Source organism: Cynocephalus volans, chromosome 7 (assembly GCF_027409185.1).
Source record: "Cynocephalus volans isolate mCynVol1 chromosome 7, mCynVol1.pri, whole genome shotgun sequence".
Classification (NCBI taxonomy): Eukaryota; Metazoa; Chordata; class Mammalia; order Dermoptera; family Cynocephalidae; genus Cynocephalus; species Cynocephalus volans.
This window is the reverse complement of record NC_084466.1, coordinates 66,700,281-66,718,678: the sequence shown is the minus strand read 5'-3', so window position 1 is coordinate 66,718,678 and position 18,398 is coordinate 66,700,281. Positions and strand designations below refer to the sequence as shown.

General features: G+C 37.2%; 1 protein-coding gene across 3 annotated transcripts in view; it reads right to left on the bottom strand.

The window, feature by feature from the left end:
• Positions 1 to 5,675: 5,675 nt before the first annotated feature.
• The window catches only part of FNDC3A (fibronectin type III domain containing 3A), a 194,308-nt gene continuing 181,585 nt past the window's right edge, over positions 5,676 to 18,398 (bottom strand). For all 3 annotated transcript variants that reach the window (XM_063101768.1, XM_063101769.1, XM_063101770.1), the window contains 3 exons: positions 16,332 to 16,498; positions 15,249 to 15,376; positions 5,676 to 8,150 (listed from right to left, as the gene is read on the bottom strand). In XM_063101768.1, the coding sequence (XP_062957838.1) occupies positions 7,836 to 8,150; positions 15,249 to 15,376; positions 16,332 to 16,498 (610 nt within the window). In that variant the 3' untranslated portion in view covers positions 5,676 to 7,835. The remainder of the gene's footprint in view (positions 8,151 to 15,248; positions 15,377 to 16,331; positions 16,499 to 18,398) is intronic.

Genomic DNA, 18,398 nt, shown 5'->3' with positions numbered 1-18,398 from the left:
GCTCCCAAACAGCTGTTGAGTTGTGTCACTTGAAATGCACCACCTCTGGCGGGGTGCTGGGGTCTTCCTGGCCATCCGCATACCTACCCTACCTCACCGATGCCCCCACCCTCCAGGAGACTCTTTTATGCATCCTCCTCTCTCCTTAACCCAAGACCTCCTCCCCCATCCTTGCTCTCAGCTGCTGACTTTGTGCCTGTTTCTCTGGTAAATTAGAAGCAATTGGAAGAGAACTTCTGCACCCTCACTCTGCCCACCTCCTCTCCTCTCCCCCCCTGGGCAGATGAATGAGTTGGTACTTGTAGCTGAAGACAGCACTGCCCCTGAAACACTCCATTCACCTCCTCAAGGACATCACTCTATCACTTCTCTTTCTTTTCTCTCTTCTGAATCATTTCAGCAAAACTCCTCAAAAGAGTTTCTGTATCAGTCTCCACCTGTCTCCCTCCCGCCCTCCCTCCTACTCCCAGGCAATGTAATTTCTTCATCTACACTGTAGTTGATCTGAGTTTCCCTCGAGGTCTCACCTGCTGGGTAGCAAGAGAAAATTAACGATGTGGTCTGAGTAAAGCATAGTCCAATCTGATCCCTTCAACAGGCCCTCTAGGTAGTGTTCAGTTCTCACCAGTAACGTGTCTTTCCCCAAGTAGACTCAGGTGTATGGACGGGGAGGGGGGTGTCAGGTGGCTTAAAGCTCCTTGTGAAGAAGCTAGCAGGGAGATGGGCACCTAACTTCATGCTGGTTCCTGGGGTGGCACGGCTGGCATTTGCTAGGCTCCACTTTGATGTCCCTATGCCTGGTCACTAACTACTCTGCTAGCCTTGGAGGCAGAGGTCTGTGGCTAGTGAACATTGTGGTCCCTTTCTTTGGCTCAAATGATGACCCTGGGAGCACTTGACATCTTCCCCTTGACTCTCACGGGCTGTGGACACTTGAGTCTCTTTCACTTTTTGCATTCTTCTCTGTGGCAATGGACCTCCCAGCCTCTGCTGAAGTCTCTCTTGCAAGGTTCCCCACCACCATGGCAGCTCCAAGGTGGGTTCGCTGGGTCTCAACTCAGCCACGCAGGCTCAGCATGCTGACTGTACCTTCTCCCTCTCTGACTAGTCTCTATTACTCACTTCCACTCAGATGCTCCCTTTTTCTGTTGTATTTTCTCCATAGAGCTGATTGTCAACTGACATACTATTTAATTTACTTAGCTCTTTGTTTATTATCTGTCTCTCCGTCTTTCAACATTATGTGCACTGGGAGGCAGGGCTTTAATCTGTTGTGTTCACTGCTCTTTCCTAGTGCCTAGATCAGTATCTGGCACAAAATGAGAATTTAATAAATATTTGTTAACTCAGGGAATGAATAAGCTTCTGCAGAACCAGGCGCCATTATTTTCTGTACAATTCTCAGCAGTTAGGAACAGTACTCTGATGGTGCTGGGCGATCAGTAAGTGTTCACTGATAATCTAGCTCAGGATGGAACACTGATATGGAGAGGTGGGTTCGTGGTGGGCTTTTTCAATAACATTGCTACGTTGAGGTTCAAGCCCTGGTTATAATTAATGGCTTGGCATTCCATGTTTTAGGAAGAAACAAGACCAGATATCTGGAGTACTGCCCACATCTTCTTCTTCTTTTTTTTTTTTTAAAGAGATCAACTCAGACTGCATCCTCTTCACCTTACTCTCCTGAAAGAAGAGAATGATCATCGAAGGCAAGTGGCAAGAACTGGCCAAATCTGTTTTCTGCTCGGTGTTTTTGTAGTCATTCACCAGCTTCCTGACTTCCTGTTTCATCTAAGAAGAAGGTCTCAGGAGACCAGGAGTGTGCACAGCTTTCTCCTCTACCTTTCCATCTGGTACTCGTGTTGGGCAATAGTGGCCCTGCGTCCCTAGAAGCAAGAAGTTGGTATTATCAATGGCCCTTGGCCTCTGGCTAGAGGCCTCACAGTCTGGCCTTTGGCAGGCTGGGATGTCCTGCATAAAAATAAAGCTAATACTTACTGAGTGCAAGGTGCCTGATAGAGTTTGGATGTGTTGTCCCCTCCAAAACTCATGTGGAAATTTGATCTCCAGTGTGGCAGTGTTGGAAACTGATTGAGTCATGAGGGCGGATCCCTCATGAATGGATTAATGCTCTCCCTGGGGGCAGGGGATTAATGAGTGAGTTCTCGCTCTTGTTAGTTTCCCCGAGAGCTTGTTGCTTAAAAGACCCTGGCTCTCTCTCTCTCTCTCTCCCTCCCTCCCTCCCTCCCTCCCTCCCTCTCTCTCTCTCTCTCTCTCTCTCTCTCCTCTCGCTTCCTCTCTCCATGTGATCAGCTTGTACCCACCGGCTGCCTGCCGCTCTCCACCATGAGTAGAAGCAGCCTGAGGCCCATGCCAGATGCAGCTGTCCCTGAATCGTAAGCCAAATAAACCTCTGTTCTTTGTAAATTACCCAGTCGCAGGTATTTCTGTCATAGCAACACAAAATGGACTAAAACAGTGCTGTTCCAAGTACTTGCATATCTTAACTCATTGAATTCTCAGCAACAGCATTATGAGGGGGGTCCTTTTAGTATCTCCATGTTGTAGATGAGAAAACCAAAGCACAGAGAAGTTATCCAGGTCAGTGAGGCAGCCAGTAAGGGCGGTGCTGTTCATTTCCAGAGTCCATGGCCACCATGCTGTGTGGCCTCTTGCTGTGTAAGCCATAGAGTACTAGCTATGGAGAGTGTTAGGTATCATTCAGATTCTTTCAGGAAAGTGTCTTCCACCTTGTATTCTAGAAACCATATTTTGTGGGCAAATGGAAGGATCTGGAAAGCTGTGAGATATAGGATATGTCCATAACTTGCAGTTTATCTGTTGAAACTTGTAAACACTCCATAGGTTTTACACTTTTCTCCACAGAAGAGCAGGATTGTGAGGCAGAGGTTGAAAAGTGGACACCTACAGCAATTGACACACATTTCATAACATTTTGAACCAACCCTTTATAATTGGGAAATTTCATGTAAAGTTCTAGATTTTTAGCATTGTCTTGCGAAATGAACTTATTGACTAGGTCAATTTTATTGACTTGATGATGCTCAGGATTCTTTATAGTCGTGTGTTATCTGTTATATCAACGGTTAGGTCTGACATATTCCCTTTTTAAAAAATTGAGGTGGAAGGCCAGGCCCGTAGCTCACTCAGGAGAGTGCGGTGCTGATAATACCAAGGCCACGGGTTCGGATCCTATATAGGGATGGCTGGTTCGTTCACTGGCTGAGCGTGGTGCTGACAACACCAAGTCAAGGGTTAAGATCCCCTTACTGGTCATCTTTATATAGGATTTAAAAAAAAAATTGAGGTAAATTCACATTATAAAATTAACCATTCTAAAGTGAACAATTCTGTGGCACTTAGTGCATTCACAATGTTGTGCAACCATTACCTCTGTCTAGTTCCAAAACATTTCCAGCACCCCAAAATCCCCATACCCACTGAGCAGTCACTCTCCATTTACTCCTCTCTCCAGACCTGGCAACCACTAATCTCCTTTCTGTCTCTATGGATTTACCCGTTCTGGATATTTCATAGAGACAGTCCACGACTTAATGATGGTTTGACTCTGATTTTCAACTTTATGATGGGCTTATTGGGGTATTAAATGCATTTTTGACTTAAAATGGAATCATACAATGTGTGACCTCCCATGTCTAGTTTCTCACTTAGCATGTTTTCTAGGTTTGTCTAATCATAGCTATATTCATTTTTTGAACATGTCAGCTTGTCTCATTTGTGGTAAGGGGCAATAAAGGTACTTTTGTCCTTAGATGAATATTTAAGAGGATGGGTTGAAATGGGAGCAAAATGGGAGTCAAAGTATCAGAGGATGAAATTCAAGAGGAAAGAAATTAGAACTTATTTAGTCTGATACCCTTATACCAGATTCTCTGTCTAATTTCTTTCTGTTCAGTCCTTAAGAGAGCTGTGGGTTGATATCAGTACACGCTTAGCACAATGCCTGGCATACAGGTAGTACTCAAATGCTATCATAAATGTAAATTAAAGTCAATTAGGACTACTTTTTATTTTTCTTAGAATTTAGGACTTTTGGGGGAAGATAGCAGAGGACAGTGGTTAAGTGTGGGAGCACTAGACCAATCACCTGCATTCAAGTTCCAGCTCCATCATTTATTAGCCATGTGACCTTTGGTAGAAAGCTTGACTTCTGTGCTGTGGTTTATACTTAATAAAGCAATTAGGAAAATTATATGAGATAACTAAGGTAAAGCACTGGACACAATGCCTAGGGCACATGAAGTGGTCAATAGATAATAGTCATTATGATTTGAATGGGTCATGTGGCTTCAAAATCTGTCATTTTGAAACCACTTTTTCTTGGCACACTTCCCATAGTAAATAGAAATGGCAAAATCATCTTGTTTATTGCATGAGATGAAAAATAGCCTATATAACACCTAAACATTTGAAGGTACGACTCTGGACAATGAGGATTTATTAAAATCTTGGTTCTTCTATCAACTTTTTTCTCTGAATCTTTTCTCCCCCTTAAGAACGTAAGGAGGAAATAATGAATAAATGAAAGGGTTACTCTCAAGGGCATATACATTATCTTAAAAAGTGTGTATGAAAATAGAATATTTAAAAAAGGTTAAATGAGGCATCCTCATCACTTTCTGATGACAGGAAGTTAGGTTACAGAATCACTGCTTGAAATTTGGGGACCATTGTCTTTAAAGTCTGTTTGCCTCCCTTGAGCTACCGTATACATGGGATCCTCCTGTTTAGACTAGTGAGAAGCAAGGTATTTGTGTTGGGAACCAGCCCGTAGAATGCTCAAATGTGTAAAATTCCTATTTTCAATGTATGAAGAAAAGATAGAGGAGACGTGAAATACTGTAGTATAACATTCTTTTCAAGGCTGGACTCACACTTAGTTGCTTCTGTGGAGTAGTTTCTACATTCAAAACATCTCCCCTTTCCCACCCTGACATTTTAAACTTTATTGTGATACCTGCAGTTGTGGCAATTAAGAGATCCACTTGGATTTTAAAAGCAATGAATCCCCAGGAGGGGGTCTGTGGGATGGAAATTTTAATGAAGGATGAGTGAGGGGGAGTTTTGAATTTATTGGTGCAGGGCAGACCCAGCAGTATCAGTAACAGGAAGGTTCGGGGCCCCTGGAGGTGGGAGAAAGAACTAGGAACAGTTCTTTACTAGGAACAGGTAAAGAATGCATGAAAGGTGAGGAGAGGTTAGAGATTTTCTTTCCAATTGGAAGTTTATCTCAGACTCATCTTATTCTTTATATAAAGAAAGCAAGATATTTAATGAATTGCACACAATCAAGCCACCAGGATAAAACTTCTATTCTTTAGTCTACTGGTTTTTTTTTTTTTTTGGCAGCTGGCCGGTATGGGGATCTGAACCTTTGACCTTGGTATTAATCAGCATCATGCTCTAACCAAGTGAGCCAACCAGCCAGCCCTCGTTCTTTAGTCTAACGGACCTTATCTGGGTCCTCTCATGTTGAAGATCTGAATACTGTTGGGAAAATTGTTTTAAGCCCATTGCAAGAGGTGAGACCTTAGCATTTCATTTTCTTAAACAGGCAGCGAATAATAAATGCATATGAATACAATAAACATATCTCAAAAAAGAATGATATAACTTTTATTTTCCATGGATTTTAAAGATACTTTTGCTACATAGTTCATGTATTTTTATGAGATATTTTTTCATTTGTATGAAGATCAACCTTATACAATTTTAAAGTGATATGTTTGGTAGTGTATCTATAATCTTTAAAAAGTTTAGAGTTTTTGGAATGTACAGTATATGAGGTAAAATCAAGATTACATTAAAAATTGTTTTCTCCTCTGCACTAATTTTGCAGTGAGGCTCACATGGCAAGAACACTATTAAATGACATTTACTATCAAAAATAGGAGGTTCATTTGAATTACTATGAAAAACATAAGCCACTGTAACTTGCCACAGTGGCACACTTTACCATTTTAGACATTCAACTATATAGAAATCTCTGGGCTATTACACTCAAACTCATTTGTATTGCCAAATGTGGCACTTTTAAGAAGATTAGAAAACAATTGCAATCACTGTTGTTTTGGGGGAAGGTTATCACCCTATACCTATGAGATTAAAATTTAAATAAAATGTAAACATATAGTGTATTATAGTGACAGGTCATTCTTTCCACTTGGAAAGGCCAAGTTTATCCATTTCTTTTTTGAACAAATGTTAATGTTTTTTCTACAGCATGAATCATTTGACATAAAACAATTACAATACATGCCCATTCTATTATAAGCGAAATTCTTCAGAGATCTTCAAAGCACAAAATATACGTTTCTTTTTTCAAAGACTGACAGAAGTGCTTAGTAATCACTAAAATGCTAATCTCAACAACTAAAAATTAGTGATTCACTATCCTAAAATTCATATAATAAATTAAAAAAGCTAGTTACAGGTGTTTTACAGATAACAGATGTGATAAAATAAGAACTTTAGATAGTTTCATTATAAACCGTATTATTACTGGCAGTCATCGACCGACATCTAGGCAAGATGTACTATGTGATACGTGACAAAATTGAATCTGATCATCCAATAACTCACAAATGCAAGCTCACAAAACATTAATGAATTATGCAATTGCAAAGTGCTCTAATGCAACATTAACCACATGCAACCCACAATTTGGAACAGTATCCAAACAGACATTATACACTAAACATTAGTTTTTCAAGAAAAAAGCAGCTTGAAGATTACTGGTGCAAATTAATTTTGTCTTCAGATTTGGTGCCCCAAACAAAAAGGTTAGGTTTATGAATTCTGATGGTGATGGCAGTAGTTATGGGAGAAGCAGCAAAGACTTATGAGAGTTCTTCAAAATTAGCCCATATCAGACCAGATAGTGTGTATGTATGTGTGTATATATATATTTCTACACTGGGTATGTATAGTTTATATATATGCCATATATGTATGGGTATGTTCTTATACACATACATATAGTTCAAAGGCTCAAAACACAGAAGCCATTTAGGTTTGAAATCCAGAGTTGGTTTTTATGATCACTTTTTAAAAAGTAACTATCTAAAAGCCCTCTGTTCTTCACCATGTTCTCAAGACCTGAGGAGGTACTTTTTGAGTAAATGTTAAAATATTTTTCGGCCAAGTAAACTGCCTGTGTTTTCTTTAAGTGACTTATCTGTGAATTCATGAATATATATTTGTAATGAAGAACTCCACATTTATCAAACAAAAGCTTCTTTTTTCATATACATATTCTTTCATCCAGTTTTTGTTTGTTAAGCCCCTCCAGTTAGTCATCATAATTCCACTTACCAAATAATTAAGACAAATGAGGAGGTAGAAATACGCACTAGATTGCTTTCACAGCATCAGACTTTAACATTTTTATATAGCATTTTAGTGTAAATTCTGTTCATTCTGAATTTTTCACTTGGCAATAATCTTTAAAGAAACAGATCAGGTTGTTACTGTTACACTCATGTTGACTAGTCAAAATACCAATTATAAATTGTTGCCTCTTAGGAAGTTTGTTCTACAAGAAACCATGTTAAAAAAAAAAAAAAAAAGAAAAAAGCCCCAATTAAACAAAAATTGATTATTTCTGTGGCTTGCATTCTAATAAAGTGCCAGCCTCTACCTAACACTATAAGCACTGAAAATGGCAAAAATGATATGCTATAGTCTTAATGCCAGTGCTAAATACCACTGTTTTTGTAAAAGCAATACAGAAATTAATTTTAGTACATGACAAAATTAAATGTAATACAGCGTTAAAAAATAAAGTTCTATTTTCACTTGATTACAAAGTACTGAATGATAAAGGCAATCAAAATTGAAAAGAAAGCAAACAGTACAAGGATGACAGCGGCACACTGCTCGTCACTAAGTGCCTGCCGGGTCCTTGTGCTTTCTACAGTGTCTCTGTTGGTGCTGGCTGGTGGTTCGGTCCTCTGAGAGATGAAGAGCACTGTGGTACTGTAGGGACCTACTAGGTCCTGGTGCCCCACAGGGTCTTGGCACTGGCGAATGGCACATGCACGGAAGCGATATTCACAGTTCAGCTGAAGGCTGGAATACCGGAATGAAGAGTCGGGACCTTTGTAAATCTGTTAATAAAATATTAGAAGGAAGATTTATGTATGAAGGCCAGACAGAAAATGTCTTAAAACTGGTTAGTTTTAAAATTATTTTTGATGTGAAAGCTAGCAAATGCCATTGATTCTGTCTTTTAAATTATTAGTACTTATCTATCTGCTGCTTAAGGGCAGAAATGTGAAAAGCGAGGAAGTGAGGTCTCCTCTCAGAGAACTTACAGATGAGTTAAGGAGTAGAGATGTGCCCCAAAGCAGCCAGAGAGCAAGCAAAATCAGCCCTCAAGCATTCTCTGCTTTCCTCCAATGTAAGAAGTCATTTTTTTGAGAAATCATTCTATGAGAGGAGGGACAGTGTCTACTCTTGGCTCCCCCCAATTATCCTTGCATAATTTGTCAATTTCAGACATATCTGTTGAATGAAACAACAAATGAATAAGGGGAACTTTCTATAGGTGTCTATGGCAAATCACTTTATAAACTTCAGAGAGGAGAGAGCGCTTAGAATTATAGAATAGTGTCTTAAAACCTAACTCCTCCTCCATGCCTTAGAGGGAAATAAAAAGAATGAAATTCCATGGATTTTCAACGGAGTGTGCTAGTGATTAAGAAGATATATATTACTGGAACTGGTCACTGGTGGGGTCCAAGCTCTGCTCTACCACTTCAAACTCTACGTGATTTTAGACTCAATACCTTAGTACAGTGGGCAGAACTGTGGTTAACTTGTATGGTAATTATATGGATGAAATGGATTAATACTGTTAACACACTCAGCATAGTGCCCAGCATACAGTGAGTGCTTAATACATGGAAGTTATCATTTCCATTAATAAGCCCCTCATCTCACTCTATAAATAAGAAAACCAAGGCTCACAGGGTTAAGTGACTTCCCACCTGAGCTCCTCCAGTTAGCTGGAAGGCTACAAGTCAGATCAACCACTTACTGGGTTGGCATTCTTTCAAGCATTTTTATTTGCCTCAATTTTATGTGTTGTAAATCTAAATTTTTACATATTGGTTTACTCTTGAAGAAGCAAGGTAAGATCTGTTTTTTTGTCTCCAGAATTCAGCATATAGTAGATACTTAATAAAAGGCCACTAGATTAGTGAATTACTGACTGACTATAAATCAGAATGTAGATGCTGAGGAGATATATAAAGGAACTTTTACTGAAGGAAGTAAGACTTAAGATGAATCTTAAAGAGAATGGTAAATATGCATGAGTCCTAAGGATGCAGATGAATCGTTCAGTGAGTAGGAATATAGAAATGATCTATGTCTGGGAGATGGTAAAAGGATTAACTTAAATAAAACAGAAGGTTGTATTAGAAAGCAGTACAACATTGTACACACAATGAAGCCAACTTAGTAAAAATAAATATGTGTTTGTTTTATGGATATAATGGGTAACTTTAATTTTTATCTTTAAGCTTAATTTTCCATGTCTCCAAATAAACATGGTAATACAGTTAGGGGAAAAAACAAACAAACAAAAACCCTCAATGAATGGCATAAGGGTGAAAAGTGAAGAGATCTGGTCGAGAGAGGAGGAATACATTAATAACACTAGTTAGAAGTTTAGGTTTAATTCAAAAGGGGCCATTTTAGGTGTGTGACATTAAAACAGTATTTAAAGAATCCTGATCATGAAGCTGTATGAGGGACTGAAGGGGGTTGGGTAGGACAGGTGCTCTAGCTGTATATAAATAGAAGGTCATGAAGCCCTGGTGCAGTTTTCATGGATCTAAAAATGAGTTTTAAAAAAGAATTGGTAGGCAAAAAAATTAAATAAAAACTATTTCAAGAATTTAAAGCTGAGGTCCAAGATGATATTGGTGCCCAATATCATGACACTGATGGAGTCAGGAAGAAATTGTGGAGACTGGGAGAGAAGATAGGATCAAGTCCTCCGTTTTGTGTTTCAGAATGTTGGGAGGATATCTAAGCAGGAAGACATCGTCTAATTTTCTTTTTTTTCCCTGGGAAGATATCTTATAGGTAGCTATAAATACAGGACTGAAGAAAACAGATTACCTTGCTAAACCTAATTTAAGAAGGTTTATATATCTAAGAGAAGCTATTCAAATAAGCTTCAGGTTTGCTATGAGATGGGTTAAGGTTTTAGAATAAGAAACATGAATTAAAATGAGTAACACTATCTCCATCCCCTGCCATTACATATTTAACCTTAACAGAAGAGTGAAAGTAAAAATTCTCAATTCATACATTTTTTGGCCCTTAGCTATTGTTCACAGATAGTGAAGTTTGTACACGTTCAGTTGGCCAAGAACTTTCAAATAGTACAACTGCCACAGAATTTTGTAGGAAAACCTGTGAAGAAAATAACAAGTGAAGAACTGGGGCCACTAAAGACTAATCTAGTGTCTTACCTGTTTGTATCTTATCTCTAGCTCTACATTCTAAAAACCTATTTGGTTGGCAGAAAAATTTAATTTACCAAGTACTCATATTAAAATTCAAAATAGTCCTTGTTACATATCAAGGACAAGTATATATGTTTATTACCAAAGATAGCCACTTTTGAAGCTGTCATTACAGACAAAGGCAGATTTTGTTTATTATTATTTTCTGGGTACATTATATAACCATATATGATTTTGCATTGAATAACATGCACAGAAAATATTACTTATAGCAGTAAGTATAAGATAATGATTTTAGCAATACATTACTTTTGGAATGAGTGCAGACAACTTAAATCTTTTCCTAAGATATACCGTATTATGCATTTGATTCCATTTAAAAATAATTATTTGTTATGACATAAGGCATATGTTGTCATAATTTGGCATGTATGGTCACATAATGTGATCCTTGTGTAATTTATGAACATATTATTGCAAATAAATTTATAGTAAGCAACATATGAAGAGAACAGTAAAAACCCTAAAAAACAACTGAACATAGACAACTACATAGCACAAACAGAATTGAGGGCACCACTCACAGATATTCAGGTTTATTAGGTCTGCACGCCACTCTGAGAAACACTGTTCTTGAGAATCTCAGTTCAGAAGTTTAAGAAAGGAGTTGTACAGGATACCCAGATAACTGATAAAACACTACTTCTGGGTGTGTCTGTGAGGGTGTTTGTGGAAGAAATGAGCATTTGAATCGCGGACTGAGTAAAGACTGCCCTCACCAATGTGGGTGGGCATCTTCCAATCCACTGAACATGTGAATAGAACAAAAAAGGCAGAGGAAGGACAAGTTTATTCTCTCTGTTCAAGGGGTAACATGCATCATCTCCTGCTCTCGAACAATGAAACTCCTGGTCTTTGGGCCTTTGGACTTCATTGCTGCCCCCCTCTCCCCATCTCTCAGGCCTTGGGGTTTGGACTGAAACTAACACCACTGGCTTTCTTCGACTTCAAGCTTGAAGATGGCAGACTGTGGGACTTCTTAGCCTCCATAATTGAGTCAGCCAATCCTCCACAACAAATCCCTTTCTATATATTTATATCTATAAATCCTGTTGGTTCTGTTTCTGTGGAGAACTCTCACTAAAAGACCTGCCATTGACAACAGTAATCTGATTTTGGATGGTGTGTCAAACGTTCCTCCACCCATCCCATGAAGTAGGAGAAGCTGGTATTACCCCTTAGCTCTAAAGGTGGGTCCTGGTTGGCTTAAGCACTGGCTCAGTCATTGGTTCAGCCATGTCTTTGAAATCCAAGTGCTTTCATTTCCTTGAATGTGAATGAGTAAGTTACCCACTGCTAAGGGCAGCCACTGAAGACTATGAGAGAAACCACGTCCATAAGGTGACCTGCTGGATCAACCAATCCTGAAGCCTGCCTACCTTCAGGTTTCTCCCTCAGAGTATTTATACTTCATTGTTTATAAGCCAGTTCCAGTCAGTTTTCCTTGGACATAATGAATTCTGAAACAAGAACTGCCTTACATACAGACTTCCAGGTGGGGCTGCTCTGCTTTGACAGTGGCTCTACAGTCCCCCAATATTTTCACATCACCTTGTTATACCATTTGAAATGGCATTTTTGGTTAAAAAGTACTTGCTATGAAAACATATACAATTCTGAGAAGATTAAAGAGGCCACAGACTCCTGACTTTTGGTATGTACTTTCCCAAGCAAATGTCTTCCTCTTAATGCCTAGTCAGCTGTACAGTGCATAAAGGGATTAGAATGTGCGTGAAAGAGAAAGGTGAGAGTCAGAGGGAGAATGTAACTTTAGAAAATGGTAAGCTGAGGTGCTACGCAGTGAGGCACAGGGAAGCAAGAAGACACCAAGGGTGTGGGCAAAGCCACTGACTAATGAAAGAAGGATGAAAAAGGGAATAATGCAAAGGAATCAATTGGTTCCTAAGACTGGAACACAGGTCATAGGTACTCAATGTTGCCAGGCTAATTTGCTTCCAGATCTCCAATCCCAGCAACATTATAGGTTAAACAGAATTCTACAGGCTAGCCTAGAAACTCAACCCATCAAGACCTGGTCTCTTCCACTACTCACTACATTTTGAGCCCTACTCAAGTCACACTTGAGATTTCATGGTTCTCCCTAAGCTCTCCAGCCCCTCAAAAGACTTAAATGACAGTGCATTTTTTGGGTAATGTTCCTAAGTCCAGCTGAATTTAATCATTCCTTTTTATAAAGTAGGTTTTATCTTTATTATGACCTTTTGTTTGGCTATGCAAAATGTCACGATTAAATAACGTTCTTAAAATTAGAACAGTAACTATTAATAACATAGCCCCCCTATAATTCTTTATATATAGTATTTAATACATATGTACTATAAATATCAAATAAATTACAAATAAAATATTAAATTCCATGGATGAAACTGAACTCTTGAATAAATGGCCTTCAAACTTTTGGAATATAGCTTGCCAGTAAGTTGTAGAATTTTATATATATTTAAGAGATACAGATGAGCATATGAGGATGAAGTTTTAAGGAAATCAGCATTTTAAGTTTTACAGCATGTTTATAATCTAAAGTAAGTATAAGTGATGATAGAGTTAATTTAGCTCTTATTAGAATTAGCACTGCTGTTTCATGTACTGATATAACCTTATCAAAATTCACATACTACTCAAATGTGGGGTCCCTATTTCCCTTAAACATGTAAAATTTGCTTCCTCAGAAGGAAACTGCTTATCTGTAAATTACATTTCAAATCTAATTATCATGTCAACTTGCACATGGCTTAATAAAGAAAAATAATCACATGCCAAATTTAATCTGACTTTCTGGGGCTTTTGTAATTTCAGTTAAGATATTACATTTCCATACTTAAAACTTCAAAGAAAAAAATTATATTTACATTGAAAAAACATTCTATTATTATTATTTTTAAAAATAAAGTATTTATTTAGAATGTGAAAAAAAATCATTAAAAAAAATTGCTGGAACTTGGAGATTCAGTTCTTTCTTCTAAGATTTCTTTAGGCAATTTCCAGAAATGCTTATGTATTAATGTGTAGCTGTTGCAATCTGGCTTCCACTTGCCACCTAGAACATTCTACAACTATCAGCAATTCTCACCGCTCTCCGGGGCATCATGGTTAATCTGACTCTGCATATTATATATTGATTTGATTGTTTATTGTCAGTCTTTATCAACAGAATGTCTTAAGCTTCTTGAGAGGAGTGACCTTGTCTTCTATGTTCACTGCTTTATACCCAGTGTCCAAAATAGTACTAGGCACAGAGGGGCGTACTATACATGTTTGCTTAATAAATTTTATCCCTTCCCCCAAAAAATAACTTGGAAAAAATAATCCTTCTTCCTCTCTCACTTCAGCCAATATCTCTATTCACTTAGCTCTGCTTTATTTTCTTTTAGCATTGTCACACTTTAAAACATTAGCTTCTCTACTTGTTTACTTGATTATCTGTGTGTCCTGCTCTACTAAGAATAGAAACAATGTCTTGCTCTCCTAGAAAAACATTCTATTATTAATAGTTATAACAGCACAATACTGGAATAAAAAAGATGAATAATGGGAAAATATAAGATACAATGAAAACGCCTCAGGCTTAGCAGCCCTCAAAATCAAAATCAAGGAGGTTATAGCAAAAAGGGAAAATCTGATGAAATTCCTATAGATATTAGGCTTTTGAGTCTAAAAGTTTCTTTTTTATAAAAGTCATAACAAACATCAACAGCTCCCCACTCTATGTAACTACTACTCATCCTCCACCAGGAAGCTATATTCGAAATCTCTTAGCCAGGAATGTGACACTTCCTCTAGGATTCCACAATAACTGTGTCTATTGTCAGATTTATAGCATAATTATAATTATGATAATTATGATAGTCATAATTATAATTATGACTATTACTATTACGTTAAAAGCCTCCTTATTGGTCTCTTTGGTTTTGCTCGTTCCACTCTAGTATTAACACTGCAGCCAAAATGACCCTTGTATCCGATCATGTGACTATTCTGGTCAAAATCCTCCATTGGCTTTTCATTTCACGTGGAGTACAAGCCACAGTACGGCCTATAATGCCCTCCGTGATCTCCATATCACCCACAGCCCCGTACCAGTAACTACCTGATGTCACTGCTCCCTCTGCCCCAGTCATCTTGGCCTCCCTACTGGTCAAGTTTAACAAGCATGTTCCTTCCTCAGGGCCTCTTCTCCCCATTTTAACTTCCTTTGGATCTCTGTTCAAATGTTACTTGAGTGTCCTATATGAGATAATACTCACTACCCTTCCTCTCCAGTACTTTTCCCTTTACCCAATTTTATTTCTTTTCCATTGCACTTATAACTATCTAACATACCATATATATAGACATGTTTATTTGCTTTTAGTGTTTCTTTTTCCACCAGGATGTAAGCTCCATGGAGACAAAGACTTTCTGTTCAAAGCTGTATCCTGAGCACCTGGCACAGAGTTCAATGAATACTTGTCAAATGACTGAATAATCTGGTCAAGTACAGTTCACCCCAAAAGCTTTTGAAATCCCGAGATCTTTGGAACACAGTTTGTATGAATAAATGTTTTTGAATTAGACAGGTAAGATGGTAAAATCCTGTACTGAAAGTACATAAAAATAAAAGGTTTATAAAAATATGTATCCAAAGAATTATATCTTGGCACATACCTGTTTGAATTCTGAATCTTTTCCCACCATAACTTGAAGACTGTAAATAACTGGATCACCTTTCATTGGCTGTAAACACTCCCACGTAATTTCACAAATGTGATCATTTACTTTCTCTATTTTGGGGGCTGTAGGAAATGAATACAAATATAAACAAATAATCCAATTGGTTTTTAACTTGGCACATCACACACACTTGTTTTAATTAAAATCAATAAGCCTTTAAAACCCAGCTTTAAACTTGAAATAAATATTGGTGAATTTTTGAAATATCCATATGAAGGGGTTAAAATCAGCAACCTTCTGAAGGCTAAGAGACACTAAACCAGATGTGGCAAAAGAAAAAAATGACTCAGTGAAACTCATTTAATCAACAGTATTAAAAGAGTATTCAAGAAGAGTCCAGCTAACTACAAATGTGCTTAACAAATGATACTTTCAAGAACATGACCCAGGATATGGTACTAGAAGTCTTTGTAATTAGTCCTCAGAGTGCAATGAACTTCAGTATTTTTCGCTAAATGCGCAATGTGCAATCCTTGCCAGGGTCCTTTTAGAAGAAGAACCCCTCTGAAATTGATTTAAAAGATATATATATATACAAATGTGTGTACATATGTGTATATGTGTGTACATTTGATTGAAAATTCAAAGTTAACTAAGAATCTATTTGTTTGGCTTAACAGACTACTTGGATTTCCCCAAAGTCCAAATGAAATAGCAGAAACTCAAAACATTTAAACAACCAGAGTTTGTGATTTTTTTCTTTAATAATAGCAGAAATAGCAAACGACCCTAGTAGAAAACCAGCCTATGTATTCAATTCAGTATTTTTATGTTAGTTAGATTATTAAAATGATCAGTAACAAAAAACAGTTCTCGTCTGAGTATCAATGTATCAGATAAACAAGCTTTTATTACTGAGTAAAACTCTGAGTAGGTGGGCTCATCTACATGATTTGTTATAACTGTTAGACACATACCGGAATACTGAATTTTAGTAACAGTAAACAAAGCACTTGATGAAATGTATTTAATATTAATTTACTATTAAAGAAAATAACTTCAGGATGTATAACTTACCTTTCAAGGCAGCTGGAACAGATTTTGGAGTAGTGAAAATATATTCTTGGGAGAGGGGACCTTCCCCAGCTTCGTTACAAGCTTGAATACAGAATTTATAGGATGTTGACTCACTAAGTCTTTGTACTTTGTATGTATGACATGGTCCTCTGTACAAGGATACAAACCTAAAATGGAAATAACTATTTATTAAATAAACCTTAGACTACCTTATGAAAAATGTTTGAAAAACTGCTAAAGAAGTACAGTTGGGGATATTATTTAGGAATAATAAGTTACTCCAAAAATTTAATGCCAGGAACAGTTTGTCACTCTAAATAAATCTCTATGGTTTTCATCAGATGACGAAAATCACAGAATTGGTAAATTTCCCAATTTGACATGGTTTCTTGAAAGTCTATTGCTAAATTTCATGTCTAGCCATCGTTATTGTTTCTTCTCAGGCTTCTGGTATAGCTTTGTTTCTGAATGCTGTCTTTTAACATACACATTTTAAAAGATACTCAGAACATCACAATTTTCATTATAAATTATTATTATTATTTTTTTGTCTTTTTGTGACCGGTAAGGGGATCGCAACCCCTGGCCTGGTGCTGCCCGCACCGCGCTCAGCCAGTGAGCACACGGCCGTTCCTATATAGGATCCGAACCCGCGGCGGGAGCGCTGCACTCTCCCGAGTGCGCCACGGGGCCGGCCCTAAATTATTTCTAACTAAAGTCATATTCATATAATTTGTCAGCTATAGCATGAAACTGAGCTATGAAATTTCTATTCTGATCTTCCTTGTCTTTACAGGAAAAAAAAAGAATTCTCAATTTTCAGGCATAATTTTAGCTGTCTTGGTTCTAAAGATTTACATAGCAGTATGAGAGAATATGCAACTTCCAATAAATTATCCACTTAAACTGTTCAATGGAAGTTTAGCATCATATATGCTTCACCTAATCTGTTATCCATAAGTTGAATATTTCCCAATACTTCTGATTGGCTGCTTTAAAATTTTTGGAAATTGAGGATGAATAACGAATACTCATACAGAGCTCACAGTCTGAAAACTGCAGTCTGGTTAAAAATGAAAAAAATATTTAAGGACCCGAAATAACAGTATTTCCAAGAAGCAGTAATGGACATGCCTTGCCTTTTAAACGTCTGAAACAGTTTTTTGTAATGATAGGAAAAAAACCAGTGGTAAAACCACTGTTGAAAAAAGTTGAACAATGACAAAACCTGTGGCCAGAGAACAGCTAAAGTAGCATCTGACACCACTCCACAGCAAAGGTAAATGATTGTGAAAAATCAAAGGGGAAGGAAAGTAACCAAAGATATTAAATAGATTAAATTTATTAAATTTATATATTAAATTTACAGTATTGTAAAAGGTTTTAATTTCTTTATTTTCCACCAAAGGCCACAAACTATAGATGCTACAACAATTCTCTAGATGTTAGCTGAATATTAATTAAGTTTAAAGTTCTATAATATAATTTATATTTATTAGAATCTTTATTCTATCATCTTTCAACCAAATACTAATTAGACCTGTTTCCAGTAAGCTTTCTTGCACTATACCTCAAATGAAAATGCTGGAAAAAGGATGAAAAAAATTTAAAGAATTAATTCACCCATATAGTAAACATAAGTGGCTATACCAAAAACCTGTGGCAAGAGAAAGAATCTCCTTTTAGAGATAAGGCTATAAAGAGTACATAAAATTCTGTCAAGAACAAAGGCATAATAAGTTCATAAGCATAGATTTTAGAAAATGATCCATAGTGGTGTTCTGTGTAATGTTCTCACTGGTGATACAGTACACAAAATTATTCTGTAAGTTATTTTAAAAGTGTAAGTATTTCTGATAGTGATCATTCCGTTACTGAAAACTTGGTTAAGATAAAAACCTAACAAAAAATAAAGTAAATCCTGGAAAAAACTGTTATTAGTATTCTAAATCCATCAGATAACACAAATTATTTCTCACACTTTGAGGGAAAAGTAGAAAAATGAAATTCAAAATTATTAAAATACTAGAAGATTAACAGCTGTGGAGGGTTTATTGCGTTGTTTAC